The 21,690-nt window shown below is 45.0% G+C and overlaps 1 protein-coding gene across 2 annotated transcripts in view; it reads left to right on the top strand.

The window, feature by feature from the left end:
* EMCN (endomucin) overlaps positions 1–21,690 on the top strand; it is a 418,419-nt gene that overhangs the window by 388,145 nt on the left and 8,584 nt on the right. For both annotated transcript variants that reach the window (XM_077277880.1, XM_077277891.1), the window contains one exon: positions 14,863–14,887. In XM_077277880.1, the coding sequence (XP_077133995.1) occupies positions 14,863–14,887 (25 nt within the window). The remainder of the gene's footprint in view (positions 1–14,862; positions 14,888–21,690) is intronic.

Here is a 21,690-nt window from a genome sequence, read left to right as displayed (position 1 = left end):
TTATTATTATTATTAAAATTACCTATATGAATTGAAAAGAAATATATTTTTTCTCTATTGGACATTTCCCTCTGTTCTGCACAAGCAGGTTTATAAACGCATTCCCCTCTCACCATGTAATTCTTCTATTAACCCCTTCACCCTGAAGCCTGTTTTCAACTTCCTGACCAGGCCATTTTTTTCAATTCTGACCACTGTCACTTTATGAGGTCATAACTCTGAAACGCTTCAACGGATCCTAGTGATTCTGAGACTGTTTTCTCAAGACATATTTTACTTTATGATAGTGGTAAAATTTCTTCGATATGACTTGCATTGATTTGTGAAAAAATGGAAATTTGGCAAAAATTTTAAAAATGTAGCAATTTTTGAACTTTGAATTTTTATGCCCTTAAGTCACAAAAATTAGTTAATAAATAACATTTCCCACATGTGTACTATACATCAGCACAATTTTGGAACCAAAATATTTTTTGTCAGGAAGTTATAAGGGTTAAAAGTTGACCTGCGATTTTTCCTTTTGTCATTAAAATTTACGAAACCATTTTTTTAGGGACCACCTCACACTTGAAGTCACTTTGAGGGGTCTATATGAAAGAAAATACCCAAAGTGACACCATTCCAAAAACTGCACCCCTCAAGGTACTCAAAACCACATTCAAGAAGTTTATTAACCCTTCAGGTGCTTCACAGGAGCTGAAGCAATGTGGAAGGAAAAAATGAACATTTAAATTTTTAGTCACAAAAATGATCTTTCGGCAACAATTTGTTTATTTTCACTAGGGTAAAAAGAGAAAATGATCCACTAAAGTTGTTGAGCAATTTCTCCTGAGTACGCAGATACCCCATATGTGGGCGAAACCACTGTTTGGACACACAGCAGGGCTCAGAAGGGTAGGAGCGCCTTTTAACTTTTTGAATGCAAAATTGACTGAAATTGAGAGCGGACGCCATGTTGCATTTCAAGAGCCCCCGATGTGCCTAAACATTGGAAACCCCCACAAGTGACCCCCATTTTGGAAATTAGACCCATTAACGAACTTATGTAGCTGTGTGGTGAGCATTTTGAACCACCAGGTGCTTCACAGAAGTTTGTAACGTAGAGCCGTGAAAAAAATCACATTTTTTCCACAAAAATTATCTTTTAGCAACGTTTTTTTTATTTTCACAAGTGTAAAAGGAGAAAATGGTACACTAACATTGTTGAGCAATTTTTCCTAAATACGCCGATACCCTATATGTGGGGGAAAACCACTGTTTAGGCACACAGCAGGGCTCGGAAGGGAAGGAACACCATTTGACTTTTTGAACGCAAAATTGGATGGAATTGAGAGTGGACGCTATGTCGCGTTTGAAGAGCCCGGATGTGCCTAGACATTGGAAAACCCCCACAAGTGACCCCATTTTGGAAACTAGACCCTTTAACAAACTTATGTAGCTGAGTGGTGAGCACTTTGAACTCCCAGGTGCTTCACAGAAGTTTATAACGTAGAGCCGTGAAAAAAAAATCACATTTTTCCACAAAAATGATCTTTTAGCAACGATTTTTTTATTTTTACAAGTGCAAAAGGAGAAAGTGGTCCACTGAAATTGTTGAGCAATTTCTCCTGAATACGCCGATACCCCATATATGGGGGAAAACCACTGTTTGGGCACACAGCAGGGCTCGGAATGGAGGGAGCACCTTTTGACTTTTTTAACGCAAAATTGGCTGGAATTGAGAGCGGACACCATGTCACGTTTGAAGAACCCCTGATGTGCCTAAACATTGGAAAACCCCCACAAGTGACCCCATTTTGGAAAATAGACCCTTTAACGAACTTATGTAGCTGTGTTGTGAGCACTTTGAACCCCCAGGTGCTTCACAGAAGTTTATAACGTAGAGCCGTGAAAAGAAGAAACTAATTTTTCCACAAAAATTATCTTTTAGCCCCAATTTTTTTATTTTCACAAAGGTAACAGGAGAAAATAGACCACTAACGTTGTTGCACATTTTCTCCTGAGTACGCCGATATCCCATATGTGGGGGAAAACCACTGTTTGTGCGCACGGCAGGGCTCAGAATGGAAAGAGTGGCGTTTTAGATTGCAGACTTTGATGGAATGGTCTGCGGACATCATGCTGCTTTTGCAGAGCCCATGATGTGCCTTAACAGTGGAAATCCTCTACAATTGACCCCATTTTGGAAATTACACCTCTGAAGGAATTTATCTAGAGGCATAGTTTTATAGTAATAACTATAATGCTTTTGGTTTTATTGTATGAATTTATAATGTGGCAGTATGTGTAAGATGAGCTCGGTACATCACATTATAGATGTGTTGTGTCAAAAGGGTATAAACTAATTTTATTAATTTGTGGACGTGTGGTACACTTTGAAACAATCCTTAATGCAAAGGCCAGGTTTCACAGGGCAGGTTTCAAAATGGTAAGTTGTGTCCTTTCGGATTCCCCTCTTGGAGCATACTCTGCACCGTTTTTGTGATCGGCCTGTCCTTGCTGCTTGGGGAACCTGTCCTGGGAAATGTTGACCTGGGACAATATGGGCACTATCAGTTTCAGAAGTACTGGGGCCCTCACCTCCCCGAGTGCCAAACATTAGGGCCTTGATGACTTCTTCCTGAAACTGAAGGAAGGTCCCCGTATTGGCTGCAGATCGGAACAGCATAAAAGCATTGTACATTGCCATCTGTACAATGTGAATGGCCAATTTTTTGTACCATACTTTGGCTTTTCGCATGGCACTATATGGTTGGAGGACCTAATCTGAAAGATCCACACCCCTATGTACCTATTGTAATCGAAGATACAATCTGGCTTTCGCACTTGTGTTGTGGTCCCACGAACAGTGACAAGGGTGCTGTTGTCCCGGTGTATGGTGGTCAAGACAAGGACATCCCTTTTGTCCTTATACTTGACCACCAGCATGTTGTCGCTGCATTGGGCTCTGCTTTCCCCTTTTCTCAGCATTTGCCCAATTAGCGGCTTAGGGAGGCCTCGCTGATTATTTTCGTACGGTGCCACATGCAGCTGTACCTCTGGCAGAGAGGGCCTTGAAGAGTGGGACGCTGGTGTAAAAGTTATCAATGTAGAGGTGATAACTCTTTTCCAGCAGTGTGTGGAGGGGCAGTCAGGGTGGTTAATTTGGGAGTCCTTCCCCTCATAGACCCCAAATCTGTGGGTGTACCCAGAGGTGCTCTCGCACAGTTTGTACAGCTTTAATCCATACCTAGACCTCTTACTGGGCAGGTATTTTCGGAAGTTTAGTCTCCTTTTGAAGTGAACGAGAGATTCATCAATAGCGATATCCCTCTGGGGTATGTACGCTTCAGCAAATTTTCTGCTGAAGTGGTCAACCACTGGCCAAATTTTATATAGACTATCAAAGTTAGGATCGTCTCGGGGAGGACACTGCGCATTATCACTATAATGCAAAAATCTTTGGATCCATTCAAATCGTGTCCTTGTCATGGCCATGCGGAATACCAGTGTACTGTAGAGAATATCAGTACTCCCGTATTGAGGAATCTCTGTTTTTTTTATTATGCCCATATGCAGCACAATTTCCCAAAATGTCATCATCTCTGCTACATATATGGGGGTCCATCTGGCATATGATGACATGGGATTTTGGGTGAAAAATTGCTGGGCATACAGGTTTGTCTGGGCCACATAAGATTTATTATTTCATCACTGAAAAAGAATTTGAAGAAGTCAATTTCAGTGAGGCCAGTGGTGTCAAACTGGATTCCTAAGCTGCTGCTGAAATCCGGAATGATGGGCTGATAATTTTCGGGGGGTGCAATCCGTACGGGATCGATTGCTGCAGGAGTTGCCTGGGTCCTAGGGCGCCTTGTTGGGGGTCCTTCCTCACCAGATGAGGAGGAGGAGGAATAGAGGAATGTGGGATCTTCTTCATTGGCTGAATCCGTGTCGGACGCAAGGATGGCATAAGCCTCCTCTGGTGAAGAGCGCCTTGTGGACGAATGGGCCATTTTAATTTTTTTTCCCAAACCCCGGGGATGTGTATGTAAGTGGTGCTTTTACACGTGTAATGTGTAGTGCTTGTGTATAGGGTACTCTTTATTATAACAAAACAAAGACAAAAAAAAGTAGAGAGGTAAAGTGTAGAAGGAAAAATGGAAAGAAAAATCAGATGTAAAAGAAAAAGTTTGTATAAAAAAACAAACGTTCACTACACTAATGCCCTCCCTATAAATTTATCCGATGCAAATTGTTTTTTACAAAAGAAAAACAGAAGTCACCAACAATGTGACGTACGCTCTCCTAATGCACTTTTTATGCAAGGAAAAAAAGCTACCTTCCTACCTATAAAACTACTCTGTACTTTTTTTTTTTCTAAAACAAGATCGGTCGTCACTAATGCTATGACGCCGGCCATACTAACACGCTACCACTAAAACTACGCTGTACAATTTATTTTCTCTAAATGAAGATCGGTCATCACTAACGATGTGACGCCGGCTACGCTACCTTGCTATGTCTAAAACTATGCTGTTCTAACTACTATTATTTTCTTCTAAAAAAAACTTGCACGTCGCTTAGACTGCGAAGTCCACTACACTAACTAGCTAAAAAAAGAAAAATTCAGTGGCGCAGTCTCTGATCAGCAGCGATACTGATCAAAGTGCTGCGGACACAGGACGAGCACAAATGCTCTGCGCAGGACGCCGTGCACACAAAAAAAGCGCAAAAAAGTGCGATAAAAATTCAATTGCACAGGGGGGGACATCACCAAACACTTGACACCGGCTATACTACTTTGCTACATCTAAAACTACACTATACTAACTACGATTATTATTTTTTTCTAAAAAAAAAAAATAAGACATCGCTTAGACTGCGAAGTCCGCTACACTAACTAGCTAAAAAAATAAAAATTCCCATGGCGCAGTCTCTGATCAGCAGCGATACTGATCAAAGCGCTGTGGACACAGGAAGAGCACGAATGCTCTGCGCGGGATGCCGCACACAGGAAAAAAAGGGCAAAAAAGTGTGCTAAAAAATCAATGAGAGGGAGGGGGAGGAGTGGTACTGGAACTGGGATGGGGGATGGGAAAGGGGACGTCAAACACTGACGCTGGCTACGGTACTTTGCTGCGTCTGAAACTACACTGTACTAACTACGATTATTATTTTTTCCCAAAAGAAAAAAATCGGACTTTGCTTAGACTGCGAAGTCCGCTATGCTAACTAGCTAAAAAAAAGAAAATGTACTGTGGCACAGTCTCTGATCAGCAGCTATACTGATTAAAGCGCTGTGGACACAGGAAGAGCACGAATGCTCTGCGCGGGATGCTGCGCACAGGAAGAGAAGTGCGCTAAAAAATCAATTGGAGGGAGGAGAGGAAGGGGGAGGAGGGGTACTGGAACAGGGATGGGGGATGGGAAAGGGGACGTCAAACACTGATGCTGGCTGCGGTACTTTACTGCGACTGAAACTACACTGTACTAACTGCGATTATTATTTTTTCTAAAAAAAAAATCGAACTTCGTTTAGACTGCAAAGTCCACTACGCTATCTAGCTAAAAAAAGAAAGTCCTGTGGCGCAGTCTCTGATCAGCAGCGATACTGATCAAAGCGCTGTGGACACAGGAAGAGCACGAATGTTCTGCGCTGGACGCTGCGCACAGGAAAAAAAGTGCAAAAAAGTGCGCTAAAAAATCAATTGGAGGGAGGAGAGGGAGGGGGAGGAGGGGGGTATTTGAACAGGGATGGGGGATGGGAAAGGGGTGGGGGAGGTGCTGCTTTTGCTGCTGTGATCACAGGAGTCAAACAGCAGACAGGTGGCATCAGAGAGCAGATCGCAGGAGAGCAGCACACAGCACAGGAGGGCAGGAGTTCGCCGGGTTGATCACACTGGCCACCAATGGATTCCTTCTTTCAGGTGACACAGAGGGGCTTAGACCACCGCTCTGCACACCAAATCTGATGTAAAGATGGCGTGCAGGGTGGTGATCACTATTTTAAATTAACCCCTTTGACGCTATTGGCTAGAAGCTATTGTTCAGCCAATCAGCGCCATAGGGGTTAATCAGGTGAGGTGACGTGGTGATCAGCCCACCTACTGTAATGGCTGTGATTGGTGCTATGTAACAGAGCACCGATCGCACCTGTCACATGCTTTTTTTTAACAACTTTATTGTCAGCTTTGCTGTGATTGGCTGGTGAGAGTTCATCAGCTAATCACAGCGATTTCCGACGCAGGGAGGGTAGATCAGCCCCACGTGGTGACGTGCCGGGATGGTCTGCTGTCAGAAACAACAGCCATCCTCACCTGATCACCACGCGATGCTGCGCGGTGACCGGAAATAGCAGCGCCGTACTAGTATGGCGCATGTCAGGAAGGGGTTAAAACATTTTTAATGGGAATATCCTCTGAAGTTTTTACATATGTGATTTAAAGACATAATATTATTAATATAATAAATAATATACTGTTTAATGAATTGAAACTACCTCATTACCAGAGTGTACCATGTGTTGTCTCATCATGTACTACCTTGTAACCCTTGTGATTTTATAAATTATTGTACTAATAAAGGATTATGTATTAGGCTGCGGTCACACTATCAGTATTTGGTCAGTATTTTACATCAGTATTTGTAAGCCAAAACCAGGAGGGGGGGATAAATACAGAAGTGGTGCATGTTTTTATTATACTTTTCCTCTATTTGTTCCACTCCTGGTTTTGGCTTACAAATACTGATGTAAAATACTGACCAAATACTGCTAGTGTGACGGCAGCCTTACTATTTTAAATACAGTTCTCCAATTTTTTTGATAGGATGAACTAGTAATTTAGGAGACACTATACACTTATTTGGCCCCTTTATCAGATATTTATAATGATAAAGGAGATGGCAACACATACTGTACAGAAAATGAAAAACACTGTGCAAGGAAAAGAATCATAAATATATAACATTATTGTTGAATATACTGTAAAGTGCATACGAATACATAGTCACCTATTGGAAGCAATGGTAATGTTTTCTAAAGCCCCAGCTGTTACAGTAATGCGACATACATCATGATAAACATCTCAGAAGGTAATGGTTAATACGCAAGGTGAAAACCATACTGAAAAAGTGCTAAGTGACTGAGATGTGGAGATAATCCTGGGTGACACCGGAATCTGTCCCGAGCATGTACTGGGGACCAGATAGATCGGATGTCAGGAGTACAGCTATAATAGCATTGATCCGAACCATCTGTCCACAGACAGTCCAGGGAGAGAAGTAGAAGTAAAGTTTCAAAAATCCATATTAAACAGAGCTTAGTCAGAGGTTACAGATAGATATATTTACCCAGAATCGGACTTGCAACAGTGGACCCCTTTAAGCGCATATTGGCTGTTCTTCCTCAGAAGGGGTGATGCAGTGGTGATGTTATCATGATGTACAGGTGCTTCTCACAAAATTTTAACATCTTCAAAAAGTTATTTAATTTCACTTCTTCAATACAAAAAAGGGAAACTCCTATATTATACAGAGTCATTACAAACAGAGTGATGTATTTCAAGTGTTTGTTTCTGTTAATATTGATGAATATTGGCTTACAGCCAATCATCAGTCATTATCTAAGTAAAGTAGAATACTTTATAACACCAGATTGAAAAATGATTTTAAAAATCAAAATGTTGGCCTACTGAAATGTATGTTCAGTAAATGCATTCAATACTTGGTCGGGGCTCCTTTTGCATCAATTACTGCATCAATTTGGCATGGCATGGGGGCAATCCGCCTGTGGCACTGCTGATGTGTTATGGAAGCTTAAGTTGCTTTGATAGCAACCATCAGCTCATCTGCATTGTTGAGTCTGGTGTTTCTCATCTTCCTCTTGACAATACCCCATAGATTCTCTATGAGGTTAAGGTCAGGTGAGTTTGCTGACCAGTCAAGCACAGTGATACTGCTGTTTTTAAACCAGGTATTGGTACTTTTGGTAGTGTGGACAAATGCCAAGTACTGCAGGGGAATGACATTTCCATCTCCAATAAGCTTGGCGACAGAGGGAAGCATGAAATGCTCTAGAATTTCCTGGTAGTTGGCTGCTCTGACTTTGGTCTTGATAAAACACAGTGGACCTGAACCAGCAGATGACATGGCTCCCCAAACCATCACTGATTATGGAAACTTCACACTAGACCTCAAGCAGCTTGTATTGTGGCCTCTCCACTCTTACTCCAGACTCTGGGACCTTTATTTCCATATGAAATGCAAAATTTACTTTCATGTGAAAGCAAAACCTTGGACCACTGAGCAACAGTCCAGTTCTTTTTCTCCTTGGCTCAAGTAACGCTTATGGCATTGTCGATTGGACATGAGCGGCTTGACACAAGAAATGCGACACTTGTAGCCCATGTCCTGGATACAAATGTGTGTGGTTGCTCTTCAAGGAATGACTCCAGCAGCAGTCCACTCCTTGTCAATCTCCCCAAATGTTTGAATGGCCTTCTCTTAACAATCCTTTCAAGGCTGCGGTTATCCCGGTTGCTTGTGAACCTTTTTCTACCACACTTTTTCCTTCCACTCAACTTTCATTAATATGCTTGGATACAGCACTCTGTGAACAGCCAGCTTCTTCAGCAATGACCTTTTGTGGCTTACCCTCCTTGTGAAGTGTGTCAATGACTGCCTTCTGGACACCTCTCAAGTCAGCAGTCTTTCCCATGATTGTAGAACCTACTGAAACAGACTAAGGAACCTTTTTAAATGCTTAGGAAGCCTTTGCAGGTGTTTTTTGTTAATTATTCTAATTTAAAGAGATAATGACTTTTGGATTTTCATTGGCTAAAAGCCACAATCATCAACATTAAGAGAAATAAACACTTGAAGTAGATCACTCTGTTTGTTATGACTCTTTACAATATATGAATTTCACTTTTTGTATTGAAGAACTGAAATAATATAACTTTTTGATGATATTCTAATTTTGTGAGAAGCACCTGTATGTTGCTTTATTATAACAGCTGGGGTTTAGAAAACATTAACATTGCTTCCAGTAGGTGACTATGTATTCCTATGCACTTTATATTCAGCAATAATTTTATATATTTATGATTCTTTTCCTTGCACAGTGTTTTTTGTTTTCTGTACAGTTTGTGTTGCCATATCCCTCACCTGTTCGATGTTCTGTCCCACACCGTAATCAATATCTGGGGATATATAGGTTTCAACCTGGACAGTGCCAAGATGCGCATAGAATCACTGATGAATAAGCTGTTGCGAGCACGGCCTCAGTGACTAATGGTGACGTCATCAAGGTTACTGCCAGTCACTGAGGGAAGGCTGGATGGATGGATGGATGGATGGATGAGAGATGGAGGGATGGATGGGTAAGATGGATGGAAGGATGGCTGAAGTATGGCTGGATGGATGGATGAGAGATGGATGGATGTCTGCATGAGGAATGGCTGGATGAGGGATGAATGAATGAGGGATGGATGGAGGGATGGATGGAGGGAGAGATGGATGGATGATGTAAGGATACAAGGATAGATGGATGAGAGACGGATGGGGGGTGGCTGGATGGAGGTATAGCTGGAATCCATAGTGTTCCATGCCGTAATCCATCTGTGCGATGTGCTCTTCAGTGTGAATGGTGGCATCATGCGATCGTTCATGCTGGGAAGCAAGTTCACAGTTAGAAATTTCTCCCAGTGAACTGCAGTCAACTCACTGCTGCACGGTGAGACTTTTTCTCACTGAGCAAATGGTGAACACCAACTCACTGTTCATTGGCCCAGCTGGGAATGCAGCCTCAGTGACCTGCGGTAACCTCGATGACGTCACTGCTGGTCACTAAGGCTGAGTTAGCAGCAGGTCATTCATCAGTGATTTTCAGCTTGGATGGTCACATCTTGGCACTGTACAGGTTGAAAACTGTTCATTCACAGACATGGATTACAGTGTGGGACAGAAGGATGGACAGGTGAGGGATATGGTTGTTTTTGTTTTTTTGTTTTATTACAGGAGATGTTGGCTTCAATTGAATGGGCGTTAGGTTAGTATGATTATTACTTTTAAATAAGAATGTAAAAGTGTATTTATTTCAAAAAAGGGCTTGTTTTTTTTGGCTGTGTGTTTACTTACAATACAACTATAGGATTTGCAATGGATAGATGTCTTACAGACGCATCTCTATTACTAAGCCGTGGGCTTAATATCACTGGGAGTTAATGATTTTAAAACCGATCAGAAGCAGTGTTTGGCGTGCTGCCATGCACATGACAGCGTGGCAAACACTGGATTTTCTGGCTCCCCACTCAAGTGAATGGGGTCCAGTTTCGGGGACCGCCCATCTCTAATCAGCTGCATTCACTGTAAAATAATGATAGTGTTAGGTGTCGAGTTCCCACCGCTGCACAAGGGGAATCTCAAACGATGTCCTCTGCTGTCTCCTATTCTTCCCCAGCCACAGTGGAGTCTGCTCAGCAGAGACATCGGTCCCAGCGTCTGGCTCAAGCTGATACTGTGCGTCTGGTTACAGCTGCCGCCCCAGGTTCAGCCTTTGTAATCAGCATTGATCAGCGGCAAGCAGACATTCCATGGACTAAGTCCTGCTTTTCATCTACTGAGCATGCCATGGGACAACCTCTCATTGGAGGTCAGAGGTCACATGCTCAGGTCCTGTAGTGGCTCCGATTGGACCACTAGGAAGGTCCCGGAAGGCTACATCTACAAAAGACTTGCATGGCCTCTTGGCCATGCACTGGTATAGAACTGAAATCGTGTGTGTGTGGATGTATGACTGAAACTGGTGAAAGCTCCTTAATCATTCCCATCCCTAGTGTTGTTGAAAGTAATTGGGTGATTGAGCTACCTAGCGCCAATTAGCAGCCACTGCCAGTGTGGTGCCATGTGCAAACAGTGCACTTTCCTAGCCCTAGTTAGGGTGGTTAGTGGCATCCACCAGAGCGGCGCTGTGCGCACTCTGTGCTGTAAATCTTTACTTAGTCCTGACAACCGGTAAGTGTAGGGTGGGAACTTCCACTTGGACTCAGCATCTGACTCAGGGCGTCCTCAGGCGCGGGCTCAAAAGCCACCGAGGGTCAGAGCGAGTCCAATCACCAGCATAGAGAGGGTGAATCATAGGGATCCCACCAGCATCCACCAGCTGCACCCTGTGAATATTAACAGGGCACAGCGTTCATTTAAGCGACTCTGTAAAGCAACAGAGTTTGCTTCCATTCACACTGGGTGAGGTCTAACCCACGTGTGAGCAAGTGTTCATCCGCCATTACTCAGCAGCATGTTCCATCTCTGCACGGTAGACCCCGGGCTGCGAAAGCACCTCATATTTTCCTTTATATTTGGTGCGTTTTGCTAGCCCTAACATTATACTAGCGCCAGGGTCTGGCTAGTAATGGTGGACGAACAGCGACTACAGCGGTACATTCAGCAGCTGGAGGGCAGGATGGCGGCTCTCGAGCTCACAACCTCAGCTGTGGATGTTACCGCAGTTGCTGTTCAGGCTGCTAGCATGGCTGCAGCTAGTTTGTCCACTGTCATCTCTGCTCTGACATTATCCCATCTTCTGTTGCCAGACAAGTTTACTGGTGATGGTAAGCTGTGTCGGGGATTCGTGAGCCAGTGTGCTATACATTTTCAGCTCCTGGCTGCACGTTTTCCCATGGATTTATTATATCCCTCCTGTCGGACAGGGCATTGGAGTGGGCTACACCGCTGTGGGTGCGCGATGATCATGTGGTGCAGAGTGCTCTGCAGTTCTTGAGCACTCTGAAACAGGTCTTTTTGGGACCTCGTGTCACCCATGATACGGTGCTCCAACTGCTGGCACTGACACAGGGTTCGTCCATGCTCAGCCATTTTGGTGTCCACTTCCGGACTTTGGCATCTGAGCTGGAGTGGCCGGATAAAGTCCTCATCCCTGTATTCTGGAGGGGACTAGCTGACCATGTGAAGGACGCCTTGGCCACTAGGGAGATTCCTGCCACACTGGAGGAGCTAATAGCAATATCTACCCATAGACCTTCGTTTTAACGAGCGAAGGTTGGAGCGAGCCCAGTGTAGGCAGAGGTTTCGGCTGGCTCCCACCTCCACCAAACCTCTGGAATCTCCGGTCAAGGTGACTGAGCCACATAAGACCATGGAGGTGACACGAGCGAGGTCGAAGTCCCGGACCTCTCATGCACTCAAGGTCTGTCCTGTCTGCCAGCAGTTGGGACATTATGCCAGAAAATGTCCCCAGCGGTTGGGAAAACGTCAGCATCTAGTGGTTGTAGGAGGAGGGACACTAGACACGGCAACGTTTTCCTCCAAATTGTCCTTCAAGGGGACAATTACCATAGGCCCATCCACTCACTCGGTAGAGCTTTGTGTGGATTCCGGGGTGGAGGGCAACTTCATGTTGGTGATGCTTGCCAAAACCAGTGACCGTACGAGTGGTAAATGGGACGACACTGCCCTCACAGATAACACACCAGACCATCCCATTTACTCTTTCTATGTCGCCATCCCATCAGGAGATTATCTCTTTACTTGTCATTCCATAGGGAATTGATGAGGTCCTGTTAGGGATACCTTGGCTACGGTACCACTCCCCTCATATTGAGTGGTCCACAGGGAGAATTTGGGGATGGAGATAATCTTGTGAGGGTAGATGTCAGAGGGAGTGCGTTCAGGTTGCTACTACTGAGGTACCCGCAGATCTTTCCTCTCTCCCCAAGCACTATTTGCCCTATGCGGATGTGTTCTCCAAGAGGGCTGCGGAGACCCTTCCGCCTCACCGCCCCTATGACTGTCCTATTGATGTCTTGCCTGGTGCTGAGCCTCCGCGGGGTCGAGTCTACCTGTTATCTCTCCCGGAGATGGAGGCAATGTCTCAGTACATCCAGGAGAATCTGGCAAGAGGATTCATTAGGAAGTCAGTGTCACCCGCAGGTGCTGGGTTCTTCTTCGTGCAGAAGAAGAATGGAGAATTACGTCCCTGAATAGACTACAGGGGTCTTAACACCATAACCATTAAGAATAAGTACCCTCTGCCACTTATATTTAAGCTCTTCAAGAGGTTGCGGGGGGCAAGGGTATTTACTAAGCTTGATCTGTGGGGTGCTTACAACCTGATTTACATCCATGAGGGGGACGAAAGGAAGACTGCATTTAACACCAGGGACGGGCACTATCAATACCTGGTGATGCTCTTCGGGCTCTGTAATGCTCCTGCTGTTTTTCAAGACTTTGTGAACGATATCTTCCAGGATATGCTCACCACCTCAGTCGTAGTTTATCTGGATGATATTCTTATCTTCTCTCCAGATATAGACTCCCACTGGAGAGATGTTTGCAAAGTCTTCAACCTCTTACGGGCAAACTCCCTCTATGCCAAGTTGGAGAAGTGTGTGTTTGAGCAGGAGTCCATGCCTTTCCTGGGCTATATCATCTCTGCCTGGGGGTTGGCCATGGATCCTGCCAAGCTACAGGCTGTGATAGACTGGCAGGAACCCCATTCTCTCAAAGCAGTGCAGCTCTTTAGGTGGTTCATCAACTATTATCGCCAGTTCATTCCCCAATTCTCAACCTTGGTAGCTCCCCTAGTTGCCCTCACCAAGAAGGGAGCTAATCCCAAATTGTGGTCGGAGGAGGACTCCAAGGCTTTCCTCTCTATCAAAGCAAATTGATGAATGGCTGCACTCAATTGTACTAAAGCAAGGGAATGTGTGATACATGAAATGTGAATAGCATAATGGCTTGTGAAATCCATGAAAAAACATATGAGATGCTTAGCACAAAATTTGGCCAAAAAATGTGAGCCTATCCACCAACGTCAAGGTAATCTCATGGATCGGATGGGTCCCTGACCTGACTGCCTAGTGTGAACACTTACCTCTGGCTAATATCATGGTAAAGCCGGCATTTATAGGAAGGTCGGAACCAACTGTGTTTGGATGTAATTAAAATCACAGCATGGTGAAGGGCGGGGCGTTCAAGTCAGAAAAAATAGTACATAGCAAGTAATGGTAAACTGACTGAACAGCGAACTAGTCTGAACTGGTGCATAACCAAAAATAACTTACATACCAAATAGATGAATGGCTGAACTCAATTGTACTAAAGCAAGGGAATGTGTGATACATGAAATGTGAATAGCATAATGGCTTGTGAAATCTATGAAAAAACACATGAGATGCTTAGCACAAAATTTGGCCAAAAAATGTGAGCCCATCCACCAACGTCAAGGTAATCTCATGGATCGGATGGGTCCCTGACCTGACTGCCTAGTGTGAACACTTACCTCTGGCTAATATCATGGTAAAGCCTGCATTTATAGGAAGGTCGGAGCCAACTGTGTTTGGATGTAATTAAAATCACAGCATCGTGTGATTATTCACAAACTTGTAACATAGAGGGTACAAACTTCAGCACAAACCATGTGGGTGTGAATCTTCACTGATTCGGTGGAGCTGGACATTATTCTCCTTTTGGACATCATCTACAAAAAAGTGAAGTTACAAGGCTGAAACTGGATTTGTACTATTTACAGAATTACAAATTATTCTACATTGAAGGCAGTTAAGCAATTCAGACTCAAAAGCCAAGTGCCACTGAGTTCTAGGCATGATTTCAACTGCCAGTCGTATGACTGCAGACCTGATGCTAATTTTCAGTAATTCTGTGACATCCCAGATGCATTGTAGCATCTGTAACTATTAACCAAATGCCAAAATGGACAAATGTTTCGATTATGAAAAAACACAGGTTTTATAGTACGTGTAAATGTATTATTTTTATATATTTTTATAGGTTCCCCTTTATTTGACATTAAGTTTTACCAGAAAATGGGGTAGTAATTTCTGACAATGTCTTCTCTTTTAGCTGCCGAGAACAGTGAAATTAAAGTGTAAGTATCCCGCTACCAGAAATATATCAATATGTATCATTTACTGAAAGCAAGCCAGAAGACAATATCTTTCTGAACTGTCTGTCCTGTTCTATGAACATCATAAATGTCAGTGAATCTAATACATTAATATGTACGCAATGGTTGAATGAGGAGTCTTTTTCATATATAAAATATGCACACTTGCACACATGTACATTCATGTACACATTACTCCCATATTTACGCATTGTCTGAAAAATACCGGGAGATGCACTCATAAGTCAGCACTGCAATACTTTGCAGTTGCAGACCTATATTGAGGGTGTTGGTACACCTCGTATCAGATGCACTCAGCTGAAGTTCACCTGGATGCTAGTGCTTGCTGCTGCCAGTTCCAATCCAGTACTGGTAGCCCTTGTTAGGAAATGGATAGATGGTGGGAATCAAAGGAGGCCTTAAAGGTGAAATGCTGAAAGTGCTGCTGCTATGGTAATGTGATGATGAGATGTAATAAAAGATGATTAACATTTTAATTTGGATCAATGCATTTTGGGGTTGTGCTGACTCCTCCTTCAGGATAATTCCACCATGTATCCATATCAACCCTTTTAGCCACTGTTCTCCAGTTCCAACTGCTTAATTACCCGTGGGCAGGCAGCAGTTTATCCCATGTGGCCAGGAAACAGCATGATTTCCAATGAGAGCATTGCAGTCAACTTCAGCTAACTCCTCATCCCCTTTCTTCCCTCCCAGACCTGCCGAGATATTAGCCCCTCACAGGCAGATTTAATAATCCCGATAATAAACAGCTAATGTCCTATCTTTCTTCTCTCTCATCCCTGCTTATTACATTTACTTCACATGTGGTAGTTCTCTCATTACCATATGATATTGGCTTTTTCAGTGTAAGATCACATTCCAGCCTAAAGGGAGGGCCTGGGAGGTTGTAACGAACATCATGGAAGTGTAGCGCCCCAATGCCGCAGGGCCGAGGGGTACCCGGTACCGGGCCTCTGAGTCTCTGCTCTGGGGTTGTCACGGTGGCTAGACCCGGTCCGTGACCCTGCTGTGGGGCGTACAGTAAATAATAGATGTAGATGGTGGTAGTGGTGCGGTGTAGTGCCGGTCGCAGTAAATAACGAGGACACCAGGTTGCAGTCTCTTTACCTCTTTACTGAAGGTCTCTGGGTCCTCAGTCCGGAATACGGTTCACCAGGCTGCGCAAGTCCGGCCGGTCCAATGGCACCTCCAGAGTTCTCTTTGCAGGTGGAAATCTGTGCCTTCCTGCTAGCGCTATGTGTTGTGGTCCTCCCCTGCTGTGCTTACGGGATAGTCCCCACAACTGTTGTGTCTGTTTCTCGTGTTCCCTCACAACTCGTTCGGATGACGTTCTTCTCCTCCGTCCCTCCCGGTGTTATGGTTGGGACGGCACCCGTATGACGAGTAGGCTCGGAGCTCTTCCAGGACTCTAGAGTCGCCCCTCTCCTAGTGTGCCCCCCATGTCTTCATAGGTGATGTATGTGAGACAGCCCGCCTGAGACTGACTGTCCTGCCGTTGGTTTGAAGTATTGCTTGGAGCTAGATATATATAAATACTTCCTCGGCGTTCCGGCCGCCGGTTGTGCGCCTCAGTAGGATGTTGCCTCGGTCTTACAGCACGACTCCTACTGGCATTTCTCCTCTTGCTTTGATCTCGTCTCTCACCCAGCACAATATATCTCGCTTCTAATCCTTTCTTAGGGCACCGCCGCTATGCTGAGCAGGCATGGTCCCGTGACGTTCTTCCTTGTTGCCAGGCCTCTGTCAGGGTCCCAAACCTGACAGGGACCCTACCGAATCTTCCCCCCACAACACCCCCTGCCACAAGGTGTTGCCTGGTTCCAACCCAGTCAGCTTTCTGAACTAACTTCCTGCCTGACCCCCAGTTTACCCACAGTGGTGAGGAGTGGCCTAATAAATAGCACCCTTAGCTCCCCCTGGAGGCCCGACTGTGAAATGTATTGGTGTATGTGATACCTGGTCAGATGAACTCCTTCAGTGCCATCGGACGTACCATAGCCCCCCTTAGCGGCGGAGCCACAGTACTGCAACGACCAGGACTCTGGGGCACTGCACTCCCCCCCGGTTAAATCCAGTACTCCGGGACTGGGAAGAAAACAACAATACAGGTTAGCAAAAGACATACAATTTTTTTGTGAGTGCCATAACAATAAGCATATTTGAACAGAGCTTCCCTTTATGGGAGGTGAGGACACTTGAACGTTACAAACATGGTTAAATACCTTTAAATAACTTTTCTATAAATAACTCTCTTTACCCAACCGGGTATTCTACTAAGTGCAAAATTTTAAACATTAATTCAACATTGCCTTTAAGGATGTACACTCTAAATCCACTAAAGACCTTCTTATAACACATTATAAGGCAATTAACTTCATTCTCCTTCTTTAAATCTGCAGGACCGCCTGTCCTAACTGCTTCAGGCCTGCTGCCTCTCCTTTCTTTTACAGGACCGCCCCATTCTGCCCGGGCCTACTGCCCCTCCACTACTATACACAGTATAGAACATAACATTTTTCCTTCAGTTCAAAACTACTGAGCCATCTCTGTATGGCCCCTAGGAGGACTCACCAACTAACCCCGTCCGGGTTCACTTCCTGTCCTCATTCTTCTATCAACATTATCAACATTTCTCACAATTAACTAGTTAGTTACATTTGATGTTTACATATCAGCATTATTACTTTCTTTCAAGACATCATTACCACTTTACTGTTTTAAGGCAATACTACTCATAAGTGCACAGGTAAACATCCCCTTTAAGAGGGGACCAAGTCTTTATGAGGTAGCGCAGCTTCTTCAGCTACCAGTCCGTACACCGTAAGGACTCCGGTGCGGGTTCCAAGAACCGTATCTTCGCAAAGAGTCCTTCTTGTATGTGAAACCAGTAAGAAGCACCTTTAAGAAGGTGCAAACTATTTACAAGGAGTTTGTATCATGCACTGTTCATGATTCCAGCAGTCTTTGGGAACTTGTGCAAAAATTAGAAAACAAACCAAAAAGCCATAGGGATCCCGGGTCAACAAAGGGATCCCTTTAAGAATAACCCAGGTCGGGTATTAGTAGCAAAGAGCAGGGAAACAAACAGTTAACTATGTACAGTTTCAGGTTTCCGAGGTTTAGTTGAACGGCTTCCAGGGCTGCACCTGGCACTTAACCCTTCTTGGCCTGGGAAAAGTGAGGTCCAGGGTTATACCCAGTGCTGGACAAACGCCGTTAATCCGTCTTGCATGTACGGTTAAATCTGGCGCAGCGATGGAGGTCTGCGCAGCTTGAGTAGGGGCATTTGCTGCAGCAGAGGTAGCGGCTGCTGCAAGATCAGTCACCGGAACGGAGTCAGCAGCTGTGGCACTAGCAGTCACTGGAGTGGTGTCGGTCGTCGGGGCAGGGTCGTCTTTCATACCTGCTTCAGATGCGGTCCCTCCGATGCCGGTCTGCTCCGTCTCCGCTGGGGTCTGGAACGCTGTTTGCGGGGCCTTGTGCTGCGGCGTTGTCATCTCTGCATGCAGCATACCGCTTTCCGGCAGGGCCTTGCTTTCCAGCTTCGGACCAAGCGAGGCTGCCGACAGGCGTCTGGTGAGGCTCCTGATGATGGTCTTCTTCCACCCGGCCTCAGTGCTCAGCTGCGTCTGCAGGAGTTGGTGTATCAGCTCGTCCGCTCCGATCTGCAGGAGGTCAGCGTCAGCTGCGGAGGTCTGGCTGCAGTGCCTCTCCGGGTAGCTGGGGGAGTCCTCGGCTCCGACCCCATGCTCCGGCTCCAGGCGGCTGGCCATGGCGTCCTCCATGTCGTTGACTTCTTCTTCCTGGTCCTTTTCCCGCTCTCTCCTTCATGGGCGGTTTCGCTTTCGTTGTCTCCGCCCCCCATTGAGGATCAGGAGGCGGATCTCGGCTGCTGACGGACACGTCCTCACAGCACAGTAATACTTAGACTGGGCGGCCATTGTCTTTCGCGCTCTCCAGCTTGTCTACGCCCACTCCACGCCCTTCTTCTTCTCCTGCGCTCTCCTTAGCGCTGTAATGGCGGCGGTTTTTGGCGGCAAATGGCACAGCACAGTCCTTGCAATAAAGTACAGTCCAAGCACAGTAAATCACAGTTCCAAGGCACACATGACCTGATTCTACAGGCTTAAGTAGATCCTGTTCGTGACGCCAAAAATGCAGCGCCCCCACTGCCGCAGGGCCGAGGGGTACCCGGTACCGGGCCTCCGAGTCTCTGCTCTGGGGTTGTCACGGTGGCTAGACCCGGTCCGTGACCCTGCTGTGGGGCGTACAGTAAATAATAGATGTAGATGGTGGTAGTGGTGCGGTGTAGTGCCGGTCGCAGTAAATAACGAGGACACCAGGTTGCAGTCTCTTTACCTCTTTACTGAAGGTCTCTGGGTCCTCAGTCCGGAATACGGTTCACCAGGCTGCGCAAGTCCGGCCGGTCCAATGGCACCTCCAGAGTTCTCTTTGCAGGTGGAAATCTGTGCCTTCCTGCTAGCGCTATGTGTTGTGGTCCTCCCCTGCTGTGCTTACGGGATAGTCCCCACAACTGTTGTGTCTGTTTCTCGTGTTCCCTCACAACTCGTTCGGATGATGTTCTTCTCCTCTGTCCCTCCCGGTGTTATGGTTGGGACGGCACCCGTATGACGAGTAGGCTCGGAGCTCTTCCGGGACTCTAGAGTCGCCCCTCTCCTAGTGTGCCCCCATGTCTTCATGGGTGATGTATGTGAGACAGCCCGCCTGAGACTGACTGTCCTGCCGTTGGTTTGAAGTATTGCTTGGAGCTAGATATATATAAATACTTCCTCGGCGTTCCGGCTGCCGGTTGTGCGCCTCAGTAGGATGTTGCCTCGGTCTTACAGCACGAGTCCTACTGGCATTTCTCCTCTTGCTTTGATCTCGTTTCTCACCCAGCACAATATATCTCGCTTCTAATCCTTTCTTAGGGCACCGCCGCTATGCTGAGCAGGCACGGTCCCGTGACGTTCTTCCTTGTTGCCAGGCCTCTGTCAGGGTCCCAAACCTGACAGGGACCCTACCGAATCTTCCCCCCACAACACCCCCTGCCACAAGGTGTTGCCTGGTTCCAACCCAGTCAGCTTTCTGAACTAACTTCCTGCCTGACCCCCAGTTTACCCACAGTGGTGAGGAGTGGCCTAATAAATAGCACCCTTAGCTCCCCCTGGAGGCCCGACTGTGAAATGTATTGGTGTATGTGATACCTGGTCAGATGAACTCCTTCAGTGCCATCGGACGTAGCATAGCCCCCCTTAGCGGCGGAGCCACAGTACTGCAACGACCAGGACTCTGGGGCGCTGCAGAAGACTAACCACGGATCTTCTGTGGATGTAGGCTTGTGTAGAACCTTCTGTCCCTTTATGTAATCCTAGAGATAGACTTGATGATGTTGATATCGGGGTTCGGTTCTTCTTTATGCTGAAGATAATTCTTAATGATGTTGTCCATAGGTTTGGAGTTGTTATCCTGCTGCAGAAGAAATGTGGATCCAATCAGACACCTTCCTGAAAAATTGCATGATATATAATAATCTGCCTGTATTTATCAGTATTGATGACATCATTAATCTTGATTAAATCTCCAACTACATTCACTAATGCGCAGCCATAAACTTGCAAGCAACCTCCACTATGCTTCACTGTTGCCTACAGACACTGTTTAATGTACTGCTCTTCAGCCGTCTCAGTGAACAAACAGCCAAATATATCACATTTTGATCATAAGTCCATAGGACTGGCTACCATTTTTGTGCACCTTAGGTTCTATGTTTTCATAGACCTTGTTACTTTGTCAAAGGTATGGCTTTTTACCACATTTCTTACATGAAGGCAACTTCTGGTCAGACTTTTTGAACAATAGATAGGTGTAGCTGGGTGCTGTTGGTTGCTGAAATTTCTGAGCTGATGGCACTGCTATACACCTTTCAATTTTGAAAGGAAGTATGATGTGTTTTTCATCAATTTTCTTGGCTGGCTGCTGTTTCTAAGATCCTCAATGTTACATTTTTCTTGGTGCTCGAAAAAACAAAGAGAGCAAAAGAATATGCATAGATACAGGGATCACCTGAACAACAATAATTTATTTAATTAGGTACTAGAAACAGCAAACAATACACCACATCATAAAAAACATTTAAAATGCCAGTGGTTTGGGGTTTTTTCAAATATATACAGGACCCCTAAAGTCACTTTAAACCTGGATAAACCCCTAAAACAATAATTTTGTAAATTTCCTTGAAAAAATTAAAAAATTACTGCTACATTTATAAACCTCCTAAATTGCTAACAAATAAAATAACATTTTCCAAATGGTGCTGATGTAAAGCAGACATGTGGGAAATATTATTTATTAATGTCATGGTCTGACTATCTGAATTAAAGGGATAATCATTCAAAGTTTGAAAATTGCTAATTTCTTTACATGTTTGTCAAATTTCTGATATTTTTTATAAATAAGCACAAAACATATCAACCCAAATTTACCATTATCATAAAGTATAATGTGTCACGAAAAAAACAATCTCAAAATCACGGGAATTCGTCAAAGCATTCCAGAGTTATTACCACATAAAGTGAAACTGGTCAGATTGATAAAATTTGGCTCCGTCACTAAGGGGCTAAACTGTCTTCCACAACCTCTCCTTTGTTCCAGAGTTTGGTTGTTGCTCAACTACATTGAAGCCTTCTACACAGGCTTGAAAGACGGCCATTCATATCAGATAGCTGTCAGTTAACAGCTATATTTTACAATCCCCTCCT

Source organism: Ranitomeya variabilis, chromosome 1 (assembly GCF_051348905.1).
Source record: "Ranitomeya variabilis isolate aRanVar5 chromosome 1, aRanVar5.hap1, whole genome shotgun sequence".
Lineage (NCBI taxonomy): Eukaryota > Metazoa > Chordata > Amphibia > Anura > Dendrobatidae > Ranitomeya > Ranitomeya variabilis.
Note: the sequence above shows the minus strand (reverse complement) of the source record. Positions and strands in the feature narration are given on the sequence as shown.